We start from the raw sequence: 17,813 nt of genomic DNA, 5'->3' as shown, positions 1-17,813 counted from the left end.
ATAAGGTTAATAAGTATAATCAGTCAAACTCGAGATTTTCCATAATGGGATTATTAATCCGTGTCTCGACTCATTATAATATATTTTTTTACGAAAGTACTCTTTACTCTAATTGTTCTCCTTAATTCCCTCTTTAGTTTGTTTATAGTTTCTCTTATTTACCTCAAACTTCAAAGACCGATCGATTATTCAGCATTTTTGGGTCCCTCAACATCTAATCTTATTGATTGACAATGAAATAAATACTATTGATGGAGGTGTCTTGCTCTTTCTTTTAGGTCCATTAAGTTTATTATTATATACAGTTCAATGGTACGAAGTTCATCACAATATTTTTTTAATTTTTTTATAGTTTTAAATGTAAGTTGAAGCTTGAACTCGAGCTCAAACTCAGTTAAAAAATTTGGGTTCCATCTCGATTTCAATTCTAGGCTCGAGGCTGAGCTCGAGCTTAAAATCAAAGTATTCAAATCAAGTTAAATTTAAACATATGCAAGTTCAAGTTTGGCTCAGCCTGATGTCATCTCTACTACTATATAGTTAAAGATTCCAACTATAAACCAAAGTAAATGATAATTGAAAGTGAATTCGGATTTGTTAGTTTGCTAGACCAAGCGAATCTGACCCGATCTTTTATAAACAAAGTAGAGAAGGCAACTGTAATTAAATTTTAGTCTCAAGGGCATATGCATAATAAGCATAATAACCATATTCCAAGAGGTGGAAGTAAAATTGCAATCTTTTAGGGGTGAAATGTAATCATCAAAGTAAATAAAAGAGGGATTAGTGCACAAAGAAAGTAAGATCACCCAGGAAAAGAAAATGAGAATTGAAAGGGGTTTTACTTTGTTTAGTTAATGTAATTTTTTTTACGAGCGAGTAGAATAAAATGTTATTGAATTTTTTTTATAATATAAAGAATACAAACTCAACTACATTTGCCACTGACTTTCATGCGATTAATTTTTAGTTTTGAGTAATGCGATTTTGTGAAGTTCAGTATCAACTTTAGTTTTTGCTAATAGAGACACAAAAATTTGATCACCAAAGTTGGAATCACGATGGATGGTCCAAATCATCAATATGGATCAATGATCAAATTGAATTAATATGATTACTATTTACTAGTTGACCAATGATCAAAGTTAAAATTCTCAATGAAAATTAAAAATTTCGCCAAGATTAGGATCAATCATTGAGATCAAAGCTTGATGAACGATTGAGATACAATCGATTGAACGAAAAATCAAATATGACAAAGAGACCACCTAAGCACCACATAGACAAATGAAGTGGTAAATGGTTAACATATGGTATTACAAGAGAATGTCAATAAGCAAAGGAGGTGACACATTAATGATATGTGGCATCTTATGAATACTCCACCTAAAAGGTGACACAATTTCAAAATAAACGAGATGAGGTATCATTTTCTCATAGAAAAAAAGGTTTTGCCAAGTATTCTTCTTCCCTTACATATGTAGCTAGTCAAGGAGAGTCATAAATGAGAGAAAAATGTGAAGTAGTTGAATTACCCTTACCACACTATAAATCAAGGTTTTTCAACTTGAATTGTGATGCATGAATCACCCATATCTTTTAATAAGGTGTCTCAACTAGAAAAAAATTTCAGAAAAAATTAGGGGAAATCTTCATTATAGAATATAATTAGCTAAATATTATAATAATTTATAATACATAAAATAAGTGTATTGTGGGTCCATCATGGCTTATGACGATGTATTTGTTTGGCTAGAATAGAAGAGCAGGGTCTCTCCCTACAACACATACTAACATAACTAAAAATACATTTAAATAATGTTATGTTGTCAAACTACCTCCTATGAGACTCCTATAAGACTCCACCATATTAATTCTGATTACATGAGACTTTTTGTTGTGAGAGTTGTGTAAGATTCATTCAGGGGGGGTTAGTCCCCCCAAATAGATTTTTCAAGTTTAAGTTCATGTCCAACATGAAGATCATGTTAGTTATGTACATGAAGATCATCTTCGCACTTGGTGTTAGTGTTGACGACTTCATGTGCACTAGAAAACAGTTTCCAGTGTTAGTGCCCCAACATGAGAAAAACATAAAAACAAGAGAATCTCTAAACCTTTACAGTGCACTTAATTACAACATAATCCTTAAACCCCAAATTAGGTAAAACAATCATTATTACTACACGAATAAGTTATTTAATATATAATTAAATATATTAATATATTTATTAATTGAATTAGATATTTTATTGTGCATTAATATGGTAATTACATGAGCCAATGAAATACGTATATGATTAATTACAAATAATAAATAAATAATGTTATAAATAAAAAAACGAAAGTAATACGTTAAGTTATTAATTTATTAATAACATATGATATACTTTAACCTAAAAATGAATAATTTAAGAGAAAAAATTGATCTAATCATAACTTTAACACACTATATATTTGTACATAATATATTTTATGTATTATTAATTAATAATATATTATCACAAAATTTAAAACCATTAGTTTAATTAACTATAGCAATCGGATAATTATGCCAAAATAATTTATCAAATATTTATTTTAACTATATTTTAATTATGACTATTAAATCACTATTTTAATATAGTAATTGTAAAATAAAAATAATTATTTTATAAATAAAAATTATAAATTAATGATTTTTATGAAGAGAGTTTAATTTTTCCTAACTTAGAAAAAATTAAACATCTTCGTCTTCCTCAGCAGTGAGCCAGCGGGCAACGGCGATGGCGAAGGGGACGGGCTAGGCAAAGGCGACGACGGGCAATGCCGACAGAGGTGGCGCTCCAACGGTACGCCGAGAGGGAGAAGAGATGGAGGCCGAGAAGCTCTGCAACAGATGCTCGACCTCCCGTGCTCTGCGGGAATGAGAGAGGGCTACGGGAATGCAATGGCAGAGAGGTGTGCGACAGAGAAAGCCCCGTGCGAGAGTCATGTAGATGATTCTCAAAATCGGGCGGAAAGCGCTTTTCGTCATTTACTCTTGAGACATGAACTCTTGAGTCATGTATGTTCATGTACATGACATAAATTTCGGCGCCCCCTAATGACACCAGGACATGAACTGCGTAATGCGCATGAAGATCATGTCCTGAGTCATGTGCACTAACCCCCCCCCCCCCCCCTCTTCATATATGTTCTTCAACATTCTCCCTCAAGTTGGAGTTTATAGCTTCAACTTGCACTGAAAAAAAAATCAATCTTCAATAAAAAAATCTTTATATTGTATTATGTTTCTACTCGTGTAATTTGTAACTCGGCTCAAAGAGTCAAAAAACATAGATATGACCTTTTTGACTACTGGCTCAATATATCCAATTTGGTTGCATCCTTCAGTGATTCAGATACCTAATGGTCGTATAAATTTCTACAAAATACAGAGAGACTCAACCATAAATAACATTCAAAAAATATAAAAATTGTTATTATACAAAGTAGAAAGTTGTTTGATGTGATTCCTCGTATATTTGGATGTACTTGTTGGGTAATTCTTTAGATAAGTTATCACCTCAATCTATTAAATGTGTATTTGTGGGATATTCACACCATCAAAAGGGACATAAGTATTATGACCACATTCAGACGGAAAATGTATGTGCCAGGTGATGTTACATTCTTTGAGTATACTCCATATTTTGCATTTTTTGTTTAGTCTCTACTATCATTTGGTCCTTCTACGGATAGTCTTGTACCTGTAGCAGTTTTGGACGCACCAAACACTGGTCCTCCACCTCTTCAAGTCTACAGCCAGTTCGCTCGCTGGTAGTTGCCATTTGTTGTGCCTCTAGAACCTCCAACTCTTGCATCCTCTCCTCCAAATCCACCATCTTCCTATTTGCCTGTAGGTCTAGTCTTGTCGGATTTGGATTTACCCATCAATTTAGGGAAAGATAAATGATGTTGTATTTCTCATCTTATCTCACAATATGTATCATTTGATTTTTATCTTCATTCTTTAAATCCTTTGTCATGTCTTTGTTTGTGTCCACTGTTCCTCTTTCAGTACAAGATACTTTGAGTTCTCTTAAGTGGAAACAAAACTATGGACAATAAGATGAGTGCCTTGATATCTAGGAGAACATGGTGTCTCTATGATTCTACCTGCAGTAGCAATTATTGTGTGGTATCATTGGGTGTACACCATTAAATATAAATATTGATGAATCTATTAAACGATAAAAAAACAAGATTGGTAGGAAAAGGGTATACACAGACCTTTGGTGTCGATGTTTTTAGACATTCCCACTTGTGGCTAGACTTACATTGGTATGTATATTGATCTCTTTGGCCGTTTATAAAGGGTGGCCACTTTTGTAACTACATGTGAAAAATGTTTTCTTCTATGGTGATCTACAAGACGAAGTATATATATGGAGCAACCTCCTAGGTGTTGCTTAGGGGAGACATGAAAGATATGTAGGTTAAAGAAGGTTATTTATGGACTTAAAACAAAACTCGAGATCTACATAAGCCATTGTGATCTATGTTCTCGCTCAAAAGGAAGACTAGTGTGGTTATCTTGGTTGTATATGTGGATGATATTGTATTACCTGGGGAGGAACTCAAAAGAATTGCAAAAGTTAAAAAGCACTTGGCCACCCACTTTTAGATAAAGATTTGGGATATTTGAAGCACTTTATTAGCATCAAATTTGCTAGCAGTAAGCGATGTAAGGTTCTATCTCAGAGAAAGAATGTGGTCTCTTAGGTGCAAAACCAGTAAACACTCCTATGGAAATCAACCGTAATCTTTATGACACAGAGTCTTGCATTCAAGGATTCTTGGGTGCAAAACCCATAGACACTCTTATGAAAATCAACCATAATCTTTATGACATAGAGTCTTGCATTCAAGGATAAAACACATACATACGCCTATAGGTAAGTTGATCTATATTATAGTTACCAGGCCTGATATATCCTTTGTTGTCGGTATCGTAGCTTACACGAGTAGCTCTATATAAAATAGGTTTAAGTCAGGAGGGAAAACTCACAATTAAGAAAAGACGACTGGTTGACCATGCTACTGTTACTTAAAGCGGCAGAGAAAGAGCTTTTGACTGTAGTTTCTGTGTTATGTTAAATCTGCCCTCCTTCAAACAGGGCTATTAAATAGGTCTTGTAATAGGCCTACCTAAAAGATAAATTATGTAGTTGTGTTGTAGTTTTGGGTAAGTCTTTCTTGCTACAGAAATATCTGAAGTCTAAGGTGTTTTTTGGTCTAGAAAACTGGAAATTTGCTTCTCTGCATTAGATGAACTGACTTATGAAGGGTTGCCATTTGATTTTGAAGGAGCTTCTGTTCTATTAATCATACTAAAAAGAAAAAAGGTTCTATCCTATTAATACTTCTGTGAACGAGGCGACTGGCCTATGTGGTGAATCTGTTTTCAAATGCCATTTGTGAGGGGGAAATTTCTTTTAGTGCAAACAGGCTAGATAAATGAGGCAATATCGTCTCTATATGATCTTTAGCTGGATGTAGTCTCATATTTCTGTGTGTTCTTTGTAAATATTAAAATATTTCTTAGATTTTTTAGCTCCCTTTTATTTATATAAAAAAAAAAAAACAGGAAACTCCTTGAGACTGATCTTTTCTATTTTTTTCTTTACCTGATACATGATGTTGGTCTTGCAGTTTTTTTTCTCAATTAAAAAAGATGCCAAATTGATCTGGGTTTACCGTAACATTCAAAAGAGAGAGAGAGACATTTGGAAGAGAGATCATAGACAATCTTGGTTATAAGGATTTGGAGATCAGACTTGTTATAAGGAAGATCCAATCAAAACATCTATTTTAATTTTTCATCATTCCTTTTTCCATAATATAAACTCGGGTTTCATGAATTTGTCATTTGAATCAATAGTTGAAAAGAAAACAACAATCTGAAAAACTTGAATAATAATGGCAAATAAGTAGCTGCTGCTCAACTAATTATAGGATTTATATACGATTAACTCACCCTGCAGTCTCTACCAAAATTTTATCAGTTACACTATTAGGAAGAAAGGTTGTTTTTATCCCTTCTCTTCTTGAGACCGCCCCTCTTCCTTTTCCTCCTTTCATTTGTTGCAATAAGAGTCTCGTCTTTTGTCTTTGCTTTGTAGCTAGTCTTTTCTGAATAACATAGCAAACCATTTGGGGAACATATTGACTCTGTGCTTCCTTTCTCTGTCTCACCACTTTTTTTTCGTTTGCTCGGTTCACTACTGGCACAAAGACTCTCATCATTTATTTTTTCCATGCTGCTAGTCTTTTCTGAATCAGTTAACAAATTCTTTGGAATAGATGTATACCCTGCACTTCGTTTCTTTTTCTCACCACTCCTTTTCCTTTTCCTCTGCTCAGCTCTGGCACAAAGATTCTCATCATTTTTCTTTCCTTTGCAGCTTGTCTCTTCTTCATCACATAACATGGCATTTGGGGTACATGTAGACTCTGTGTTTCCTTTCTTTTTCTCAAGATAGTGTTCAGACACAAGTTGGTGAGCCAACTTCGCAAGACAAGGGCCAGATATTGAGTTGGGAACAGGCCTTTTAACAGAAAAACACATTTAGAGTCCCCTAAAGCATCGAAAGTAGTTTCAAACAAAATTGAATTGGAGACGTGCTCACCTTTCTGAAAATATACGACCCAGGACGGCTGTTTTTTCATGCCATAGAACTGGCATGGGTAAGACATCCTTCTTGGAGATCGACTGGAAAAAGGAACAAAAACCCAAAATATTACTGGACTACATTGTCACATTGAAAAAACACAACTCAGAAACTTCTTTATCTTCATGAATGTTAAATACATACTTTTCCAGGCATGCAGACCCCTTTTGGAGGTCGGGGGATGTGAGGGTGGATGGAAGGGCATTTATATAGCACAGATCTGAGAAGTTCCAACAGATGTGAGATCAGAAAAAAAACTGATATTGGTGCATAATGCAATTCAAGCCATCAATAAGGAACATTGCCCCTGTACTTACACCGTTTGGTTCTTTGATATATCTTCCATGCCCTCAACAGGTGAACAGATTTCGGCAGAACAAGCAGTTTTATTGTGTATATACATGTACCCATTCATTCCTCCACTGCAACAAAAGCTTGTGTTAGGGTAATGTAAGCAACATTGCAAAAATGGAGGAAGAAAAAAAGTTATTTTCGGGATGGTACAGAGTCAACCTGCCAGAGACAAATAATAGCAATTTTTTGGGAGAACAAATCTACTACTGCTACTACAACAACAACTATAAGAGCTTCATCCACATGAAAAATGCTTGGTCGCCAAGAAACTTCCGCAGAAAATCAATCAAAATTAAACACATTCTCCTATACCTCAAGTCCATTTCTCTCAGGCAACTATTTATTTTCTGCAAAATTAATTTGAAATAGGCCAACCAACACTGTCAAAATCTTCAAGCCTTAATGACACAATCTGCTTCCAGATCTCTCTATCATCATTCCAAAAATTTCTCATCAGCACATAGTTGGAAAACTTTGACAAATCGACCTGTTGGTTGGGCAAGTTGACTCCAATCGACCCAAATCCGGTCCAAGTTTCGGAAGGAATTGGACAGGAACGTGAGATGTTCAAGTTGAGAACTCAGTTTACAGGTAGAGTCAATGCCAGCATGATTGAGTTCTATGTGAAATTTCATTTCCGATAGGAAACAGAGACGTTAAACTAAGACAAGAACATTTGGCATAAAAAAGTACAGACAAGAAACCATGCACTATATGGGAAATGTGACCACACAAATCAAATGAGAAAAAACTCAAACAATCTTACTGTGTTGGCTCAAAGAAGCAAAAAACAAAGTCCAACTCTTAAGACGTAAATTTGTTGCATTCAAAATGTAGACAATACAGATAACATTTTAAGAGACCTGACATGAAATGATACAGTTAAGGATATGAGTATTCAATGTAGTAGTAGCTATCAAAGTGTCTACCCCTTGACTAAAAATAAAGAAAGAGAGAACAAGAGACACCCAAGTTCTTCAATGGTATTTGTTTATCATTTCTAAAATTAAATTTATCAAATTTTGTAAACTTATATTTGCTTATCATTCCTAGACTCAATTTATCAAATTTTATGAACTCATTTGCATCACCTAAGAGCCTTGACGAAGAAGAAAGAAACAGAGAACAAGAACTCAACTTCGTTTATAATTGTTAATTTCCAGCTCGGTGGGCACATGAGTCTGAGTGACAATGATGAAAAAGAAGAGAAAGTAACAAGAGAATAGGAGAGAATAAACCGAGTGTTCCTCTCCAGTTTCTTACATGCTTTATTTATAATATGAGATTAAACATGAATCAGGAAAGTAGAACCATGGGCCAGCCTGAACAGCATGCAAACCCAATAAAGAAGGAAACTACAGGTAACTAGCTTCTAGCAATACTAACCCAATTAAACTAGCTCTACATACATAGCAACGTCCTCATTAAACAAGGAAAAGTAACTAAATCTAATCCTAATTAACTGAGTTCACTCCTTATAATATAAACTCTACTCCAAGGAGAACTAAAATATAAAACTTGGAATAGGAAATAAGATTTTTCTTCGTTTGGGGAAAAATCTTCTTGTCACGTGAATTGCATGAAGGTGCATGGAAATTGGAAACTTAGACGCTTGCAAGGATGCATACTCCCTCTCTTGAGATACATGTAAGATCCTTCAACTATAATATTTGTTTTCTTTCTATGACTTATATGATCTATTGTCGATAAACTGTTAAGGAATAGTCCCACATGGATTAGTGAGATAAAAAATCTTAAGTTTATTAATTGGAAAAGAGGTTTCCTAAGATGGCTAGTCATTTTTGGGATGGGCCTTGGACCCAACTTTACAAAAATATTAACTGTAGTATAGATCAATTTTCCTACTAACCGTCGGTATTGAGTTTTATCCTTGAGTGTAGGACTTTGGGTGTCATGTAGATTATGATTAACTTTCATGGGGATATCTATGGGTTTAGCACCAAATAAACCATACTCCTGTAACATATCCAATATATATTTTCTCTGAGAAAAAACAATTCCTCGCTTGCTACGAGCGACTTCAATGCTAAGGAAGTACTTGAGAGAACCCAAATCCTTTTGTCTGAAAATGTGTGGCCAGATATTGTTTAACTTCTGTAATACCACCAAGATCATCACCAGATAACACAATGTCATCTACATAGACAACCAAAACCACCATAAATAGGAACATAGAATGATCACAATGGCTCCTATAGAACCCAAACTGTAGTACCACATCACTGAACTTTTCAAAACAGGCACGTAGACTCTGTTTAAGTCCATAAATAGCCTTCTGCAACTTACACACCATTTCTGTCTCCCCCTAAGCAGCATACCCAGGAGGTTGCTCCATATACACTTCCTCATGTAGATCACCATATAAAAAGGCATTCTTCACATCAAGTTGAAAGAGAGACCAACCTTTATTAACAACCACAAATATTAAGATACATACCAAAGTAAGTCTGGCCATAGGAGAGAATGTCTCAAAGACATCAACTCCAAAAGTTTGTGTATACCCTTTTGCTACCAGCCGAACTTTGTACCGTTCAACAGAGTCATCAACATTATATTTGATGGTATAAACCCAACGACACCCCACAATAACTGCTCCTGCAGGTGGATCATATAGACGCCATGTTCCCCGAGACACCAAAGCACTCATCTCATCATCCATAGCTTGCTTCCATTCTAGAGAGCACAAGGCTTCCTGCACTGAACTAGGTATATGGGAAGTAGACAATGACATAGTAAAGTACTTGAAGGATAGGGACAAAAAATCAAGAGACACATATTTGGATATCGGATGAGAAGTACAAGATCGTTTACCTTTTCATAGACTAAGAGGCAAGTCCAAATCAGAGACAACAGGATCTACAGGCAATGAGGCTGCTGGTGGATCATGAGAAGAGAGCTTTATACAGGTAACTACTAGAGGCACTGCAGGAGTACAAGAACGACGATTGTAAACACAAAGAGGCAATGAAAAACTCGATGAGACATCCAAAACTGCAACAGGAACAGGACTGTCTGAAGGAAATTTGAGTGATATAGGAAACTCAGTAGATAATGAAAAATATGGAGTACGTTCAAAGAAGGTCACATCGGCTGACACGTGTTTTTCGTCGAATAGGATCATAACATTTGTACCCTTTATGTCAACGAGAATATCCCAAAAAAATACATTTGACAGACCGAGGTGACAACTTATCGACTGAAGTTCCAAACATATGAACAAAACAAGTACATCCAAAAATACGAAAAACCACACCAAACAATTTACAATTGGGTTTTAAAACCTCAAAACATATGAGGGCATACGATTAACCAAGTAACACGAAGCTAAAATCGCATCTCTCCAAAAAGATTTACGAGCATCCATATGCAATAATAGTGTCCTTGTAACCTCAAGGAGATGTCTATTTTTACGTTCAACCACCCCATTTTGTTGTGGCGTATAAGGCCGGGATGTTTGATGGGTAATACCATGAGAAGTACAAAATACTAAAAATTTATGGTTAAGATATCCCAAACCATTGTCAGTACGAAGTACATGAACATAGGCACCAAATTGACTTTTTATTTCATTGAAAAAATTGAGGAATACATCAAATACTTCGGAATTCTCTCGTAGGAGATACACTCAAGTGACTCTACTGAAATCATCAATAAACGACACAAAATACTTAAAACCAAATGGGTCAGGAACCCGACATGGACCTCATACATCAGAGTGGACTAATTCAAACAACTTGGTGCTTTGACTAGAACTAACTGGGAAACTGGAGTGACGATGCTTTCCCAGCTGACAGGATTCACAATCAAATGAAATATCGGCTGGCAGAGAAGGAAAAGACTGACGCAAACTAGCTGGTGAGGGATGTCCTAAGCACAGATGCCACAAGTAAGAAAAATTTGTAATAGTGAGAGCTACAACTCGGGAAATGAATACATCATCCAGCATGTAGAGCCCTTCCTTCTCATGTCCTCAACCAATCCTCCTCTTCGTCTGTAAGTCTTGGAAAACACAAGAAGTAGGATAAAATGTTACTAAACAATTTAAGAATTTAGTTATATGACTCACAGACAAGAGATTAATTGAAAACTTTGGTACAAATAAAATAGAATCTAAGGATATTTGTGGAGTAGTGTGAACTATACCCTCCCCCTAAATGGGAGAGGTGGATCCATTCGCTAAAGTAACGAGATGATATGAATGAGATGGACTAATGGACTGAAATAGAGAAGGCATACCTAACATGTGTGTAGAGGCTCCTGAATCAATGATTCAAGAGGGAGAATGAGACACATTCAATGCATCCATACCTGTAATAGCCATCATGGCACTCACTGAGGAAGAAGGAGGAGTCTCGGTAGTCTGAGAAGCAATTGATGAAGCAGTCAGTTGACCCAGTCGTTGTAATAACTATTGAATTTCCTCATAGGGTCCGATGTGTGAGGAGGTGTCCTTATCTGTGACTATAGAGTTGGCCCAGGTAGGTTTACCAAATTTGTCCCAACATTTCTTAGAACTATGATTAGTCTTACCACAATAAACACATTTCCGATCTCCCCGATCATTTCAGCCATGACCACAGGTTGTATAAGAGCAACCTCTACCTCTATTATTACCACCATGAAACTGACCATTAGACTTACCAGTAGAAGATTGAAGGTTAAGAACAACTGCTTCTGAAAGGGCTCCATCAAACTCATTTTTATTTACAACTACACCTTCAACTCGAAGAACTTTGCTAAATGTTTACTCAAGAGTGGTCACATCCTCATTAACCAACAATTGGGCGCTAATAGCATCATACTCATGCCCCAAACCATCCAAAAATCGGGCTACTTGAATTTGATTTTCTTTCTTACAAATATCTTCAACATTCGTAATAAAAGGATGGAATGTACTAATCTCCTGTAGTACTCCCCCCATCTTAGTGAAATAATTTGTCACTGATCTACCTCCACGCTTCATATTAAAGAACTTCACATATAACTCATAGATCTTTGACAAATTACTTTCTTGAGATAAAATGGAAGCCAATGTAGTCAACATTGCCTTAGCAATACTACAACTCAAAATCTGATCACTAAATTTGGATTCCATACTGTTGAATAACAAGGTCATTACTAAATTATCTTTTGCCACCCAATCTTCGGATCAACATTTATATATTTTGTCATTCTTCTGACCCTCAAATACATCAAAACTGATCTAGACCAATTTACATAATTCGATCCATTCAACCGGATCGTAGTTATTTGAATAGACTCAGAGAATTTCACATCTAAGCTCTCAGTAGTGGACAACAACCCGTGTGTTGGAATCAGCCATTAAATATTACCAAACACTATAATTCGGTACACTAGAGCATCAATTAACCAAAGGGAAACACTTTTCCCAAATTTATATGTTTGCACAATCAAGTGGGCCCCACACCAAATTCAATTAGGGCAATACAGCACCCAATTCATTCAATTTAGAACCAATAAAGATCAATTTCAGCAATTGATACTATAAATCAATGAAAGAATGACCTAATTGCAAGAAATTAGGATGACGTAGACTATATGGATGATGATGCAGGCAAATTTGAGAAATTTCCTCAAATTGGGATCATCAAACACTTCTAAATCCCAACATTTAATCAAATAGAAACACTTCTAAATGACTAGCCATATTAGGAAACCTTAGTATCAAAACAGGTACTCGTAAGTGGATCTACACCCAAGTTATCCACGTGTAAGAGCCCAAAGGGCCTACAAGTGAGGAGGAGTGTTAAGGAATAGTCTCACATGGATTAGTGAGATCAAAGATCTTAAGATTATTAATTGGGAAAGAGGTTTCCCAAGATGGCTAGTCATTTTGGGATGAGCCTTGGACCCAACTTCACAATATATCAAACTTTATGAGATTCATTTGACTCCCACGAGTTAGAGATATATCCTACTTTTCTGAGCTTGTCAGCAATGCATCAGCACTTGAACTTGCTCGCTCATCTTATAATCTTTGTCACATTAGATTGCCATGCTGAACAAAGAGATTTTATCAATAAAATAATTTGCCTATCAAACTGATGCACCTACACATGCACAGTGTCAATGACAAAAAGAAAAATATAATACAATATGGCTAATTTTGGCAATTGTTAGGAATTCTTCTGATAGTTATATGACTAAAAAATGATAAATACGATTATGATATAAGCAGAAATATTTTTCTGAAAGCCATAAATGAGCAGAACTATTGCTAATCAAACTGATTTAAATTTGATTTGAGCATATCAAAAGTTATAACTTGTAGAGAACCTCCCAGAAAGTTAAATGTATTGACTAGTTAATTCCAAGGTTCCAGGTCTTGTATTGAGTGGTGAGAAATCCACCAAGACAAGAACCGAGATATCCCTCCAAGATAATGGACAGTATAAGGAGTCCCCAGTTGTGTAGGAGATATCTTGTCTTGTGAGCATGATATCTTGCAGCTACAAGGAACCATAGATAAATCAGAGCTTTTTAGCACTATTATCAACTATATGTAAAAAATAAACAATCAGAACCTGTTTAAATGTCATTGCATTTCATTTGAAACAGAACCATGTTATTAGCATAAGAACAAAAAATTTGTTTTACTTAACAATGCTCATAACCATGGAGGTGTAAAGCTTCTGAAAACACACCTGATCTTGGGATCAATTTTCCTTTTGACCTTTGCTTCACACAACTTTGGATGATCCTTGTGTCGTCTATATGAAGATAAAGCCTTTGCTGCTAATGGATGTGCAACATGCAAAAAGAGTACATCCAAACCCAAACTATTTCTCTGCTGCTCTTCATCCTTTAAAGTGCAAGCAATTGGAAGGAAAAGACTAATCAGAGTAATCTACTGGGAATTTATAAACTGAAAAGGCTGAATAGACCTAATAACCATCAAACATATTAAATCTTACCATCAAAGTGTGTTCCACTTTGGCTATTTCTGCAAGAAGACGAGACTCCTTGATAAAAGGTAGTTTACAAACAGCCTGTCAAAGACTTAATGTGAATTTGAGCACCTTCTCAATACTGAACTTAGTCTGTGAATCATTTGAAGATAAATGACATGATATCCATAATACAAGCACTAGAAACAGTAAACAGAAAAAATAAAAGCATATAGCATGCATGCTCTAACACCATGAATGCTAAGGTAGATACAGAAAGAAGAATGCACTAGTGCAGGAATGAGTATAGGTGATGTGTAGACCCCAGAGGCAGGATTCTGAACCCAAAGATGAAATAAAACTCCCAGTAGTAAAACTGTTAGAGATTACCAAGCTACCTGCCATGAATAACGCTTCCCATTCATGTCAAGCTGAAAATCTGTACCAATTATTGCATAAAATGAGTTTTTATTCGAAACAATAACAGAGCAAAGGGATGTCATGAATATGTGAAAGTACTATCAACACAAATTGTACCTGAGGGATAAAAATCAGCAATGGGTGATGAAGAATCAGTCATCAACTTCCTGTAGAACGAGGGAAGGGCATGTGCACTACAGAGAAGCACATTTTTAAGTCCATCATTCGGTCAAATAAAATAAATACAAACGTGATACAGTTTCAAGTAATTGATTCCCAACCTTGCAGCAGGTAAAACCCCCATTAATTGATCAAATGGCTTGAAAGGAAACCCTAGCGTGAAGCAGATCTCCAAGCTTTCAAGACCAAAAAAATCTGAAGCAAACGGTGCATAATGGTAGGGATAAAACCTGTAAATCAAAGACACCAACAACACAACAAAAAGCATGTTAGTTTGTTTTCTTTATTTTTAACAATATTAAAGACATCGAACCATTCTTTTTTGAAATGGTGAATATTTAATTGAAAAATAACAAGAATACAACAAGAGGGAGGAGAAGAAACCTCCAACCCTGAGGGACATTGAATCCCCAACAAAAATACAAGGTCCAGATATCACTGATTTTAACTAAATCATCCACAACATGATCAGCTGATCTTAAGATATGGATCAAAGAAACAGATATCAAAACACAAATACACAATCTCATCATAATAGTGCAGAAGACGCCAAGCAGGAGTAGAAGAATGAGATCTAGATACCCCTGATTTAACTAAATCATCCACAACATGATCAGCTGATCTTAAGATATGGGTCCAAGAAACAGAGATATTAAAACACAAATAAACGATCTCATCATAATAGTGCTGAAGACACCAAACAGGAGTAGAAGAACGAGAAAGCAAAGACATGACTACAAGAGAACCTCCTTCAACTATGAGGGGGCCAGAAATATGCTGAAATAAATCTGAATTCCTTTTAAAAAGGGCTCTAATATCCATACTGCATTACAGCCACCAATAAGGCCTGTTAAAGCATATTTGGCGGCACCATTGTAATACTTAATCGCCTTACAAGCTGGGCCAGGATTACCTAACAAACTCACATTAATATTAAGCTTAAGATACTCCTCAGGGGTTCTCCAAACTGACCATAGGAGGAGAAGAATCTAGAAATCTGATAAAATCAGCCCAGTCTCTTCTGATAACTGAGCTTGGGTAAAGCATGAGCCAAGAGAGAATCAAATGATAGATCTCCCGATGACACCTCTCACAGCATGCTGAATGCCTCTTAAGTTCTTGAATTCCTTTCTTTCCATAAATTACAAAGGACTGAGGCAGTAGATAAGAGGCAGATTTCCTGCCTTCTAATGGGAAAAGATTGAACCACAGTCCAAATTTTGTAAACAGAAACTTCAATCTTCTTTAAAAAGAAACACGAAACCTTCCAACTAAAAAGTTAGGAGGCCCTATGGAGCAAGAGTGGGGGGTGAGAAGATGAAGAAAGAAGGATCACTGACAAAGACATTTCGACGGAAAATTCAAGCAAAGACAGATCGTCCTCCTATTTTCTCTCACAGACATGCAACTATGTCCAATGTTAATGAAAGTAACTCAGCGATATGACCTGGTCCAGTTGAACTCAAGTCTACGGGGTTTCATAGCCAGTTGACTTGGCATGATCTCATCGTGATGTCATATTTAGTAAAGAAAGAAATACACATAAAAAATAAACAGGAGGAAAGCTCTCTTTCCAAATCTCCCAATAACTATAAATGCCTTCTCCATGTCTAACTTAATAACCAGACTCTTAAACCCCTTTTTCTTGTAGTCATTAGTAAGCTTATGGCTTTTAGGGCAGAATTTAAAATTTGATGCCCCTAAATGAAGGAACTAGTGATGAGATTAGGCAAAGTTTTGCTAAGCCTTATTGAAATAACTATAAATATCAACTTGTATTACTAGTAATCAAACTAATGGGCCCGCAATCAGCAGGTTTATCCACTTTTATTTTTGGCACCAAGGTTATAAATGAAGCACCCACACTAGATGAGTCAGGGCCGTAATAATAAGAATCCTCAAGCATAGATAACATATTATTTTGTAGAAAATGTCAACCCATTTTATAGGAATCCATAGTGAAGCCATCAGGCCCCGGAGCTTTGTGAAAGGCATTAATTTAAGATCAGCCTCAATCTCTTCCAACATGAAAGGCCGCAATATTGATAGGCAGATTTGAGAAGACCAGAATAACGGGAATGGTCTACCCAAGCTTTCATTTCAATAAACATTTTTTAAGAAATTAACGAATGAATTAGAGATAGACAATAAGGAAATTGTATTACACCTATGAGAAGAAGCAACCGAATGAAAAAAAAACTGTGTCAGCATCTCTTTCACTTTTCCCTTTAAATTTAGCCCTTGCTTCCAATATAATCTCTCTTGACTAGTGAGATTCTGAAATCCCTCTAGAAAGTTTCTTCCCAACATTTCAACATTCTTTAAAGATCTATTACCCTCCAAGAGGTCAAAAACAAGCACAATAACTTTTAAACTTTTTTTCCAAACAAATGAACAGCTTCTTAATGATATAAAAAGATAGATGAATCATTAATCGTTTTGAATCAACAGTAAATAAACAAATAATCATCTTTAACCTCAGGAAATTGGAAGGACAATTTTCTACAGAAATAAAATATATGGGTTCAACATGATAAGATTTTGATAAGCAGGGAATGCCTAATGCAGACTAAATTGATACAAAGATGTCTATACACATACAAGAGGAGATTGACAGATGCAAAAACAGTTAAACTCGCACCATTGCCAAGAGCAGACTCCTTCATAATAATAGTGCATGACCCAGCAAATCCCCTCAGTGTATTTCAATACCTACAGATTATGCAAGTGAACGGATTAGCAAGTAAAATAGTCCTACTAGTATCACATTGTCAAATTTTCAGAAGCTATGAAAAGAAAGCTCAAACTTAACTAAAAACCGACAAACATAGATTTCACATTAATAATTGCCAGCTCCATTTTGAGTAACAATAAGCAAAGAAGACAGTGAACAAGAAATAAGAAACCCGTGCTTTAAGTTCTTCCTAGTTCTCTCAACCTCTCTAACTCAAAATCTTCATGTTTGAAGGATTTATTATTCTTTCTTTTTTTTTTTTTGAGAAAGTGATGAATTTATTAAAACCAAGAAGCAGAACAAACAACATTAGGCAGGCCTCCCCCTTACAAGAAAGGCATGGAGATAGGCCCCCTGTTTAGCACAACCATCCACAACAGAATTTGCAGATCTGGGCACATGGGACCAAATACAGATAAGGTAGGGAAAATTGTCTAGAATGGATTAGTACACATCCCAATGACGCCATGACGGAGAAGAGGGAGAGGAGAACCATTCAAC

The 17,813-nt window shown here is 35.7% G+C and overlaps 1 protein-coding gene across 3 annotated transcripts in view; it reads right to left on the bottom strand.

Moving 5' to 3' along the window:
• Positions 1–5,817: 5,817 nt before the first annotated feature.
• The window catches only part of LOC137947784 (5'-3' exoribonuclease 3-like), a 29,337-nt gene continuing 17,341 nt past the window's right edge, over positions 5,818–17,813 (bottom strand). For all 3 annotated transcript variants that reach the window (XM_068793548.1, XM_068793549.1, XM_068793550.1), the window contains 10 exons: positions 17,220–17,290; positions 14,680–14,808; positions 14,516–14,592; positions 14,377–14,417; positions 14,006–14,080; positions 13,736–13,893; positions 7,013–7,117; positions 6,840–6,915; positions 6,654–6,736; positions 5,818–6,572 (listed from right to left, as the gene is read on the bottom strand). In XM_068793548.1, the coding sequence (XP_068649649.1) occupies positions 6,038–6,572; positions 6,654–6,736; positions 6,840–6,915; positions 7,013–7,117; positions 13,736–13,893; positions 14,006–14,080; positions 14,377–14,417; positions 14,516–14,592; positions 14,680–14,808; positions 17,220–17,290 (1,350 nt within the window). In that variant the 3' untranslated portion in view covers positions 5,818–6,037. The remainder of the gene's footprint in view (positions 6,573–6,653; positions 6,737–6,839; positions 6,916–7,012; positions 7,118–13,735; positions 13,894–14,005; positions 14,081–14,376; positions 14,418–14,515; positions 14,593–14,679; positions 14,809–17,219; positions 17,291–17,813) is intronic.

Source organism: Aristolochia californica, unplaced genomic scaffold (genome assembly GCF_029961685.1).
Source record: "Aristolochia californica isolate CCGP_79_NKW_82.1479 unplaced genomic scaffold, dmAriCali1.0.hap1 SCAF_13, whole genome shotgun sequence".
Classification (NCBI taxonomy): domain Eukaryota; kingdom Viridiplantae; phylum Streptophyta; class Magnoliopsida; order Piperales; family Aristolochiaceae; genus Aristolochia; species Aristolochia californica.
The sequence above is the reverse complement of the archived record's forward strand: the minus strand, read 5'-3'. Positions and strand labels throughout refer to the sequence as shown.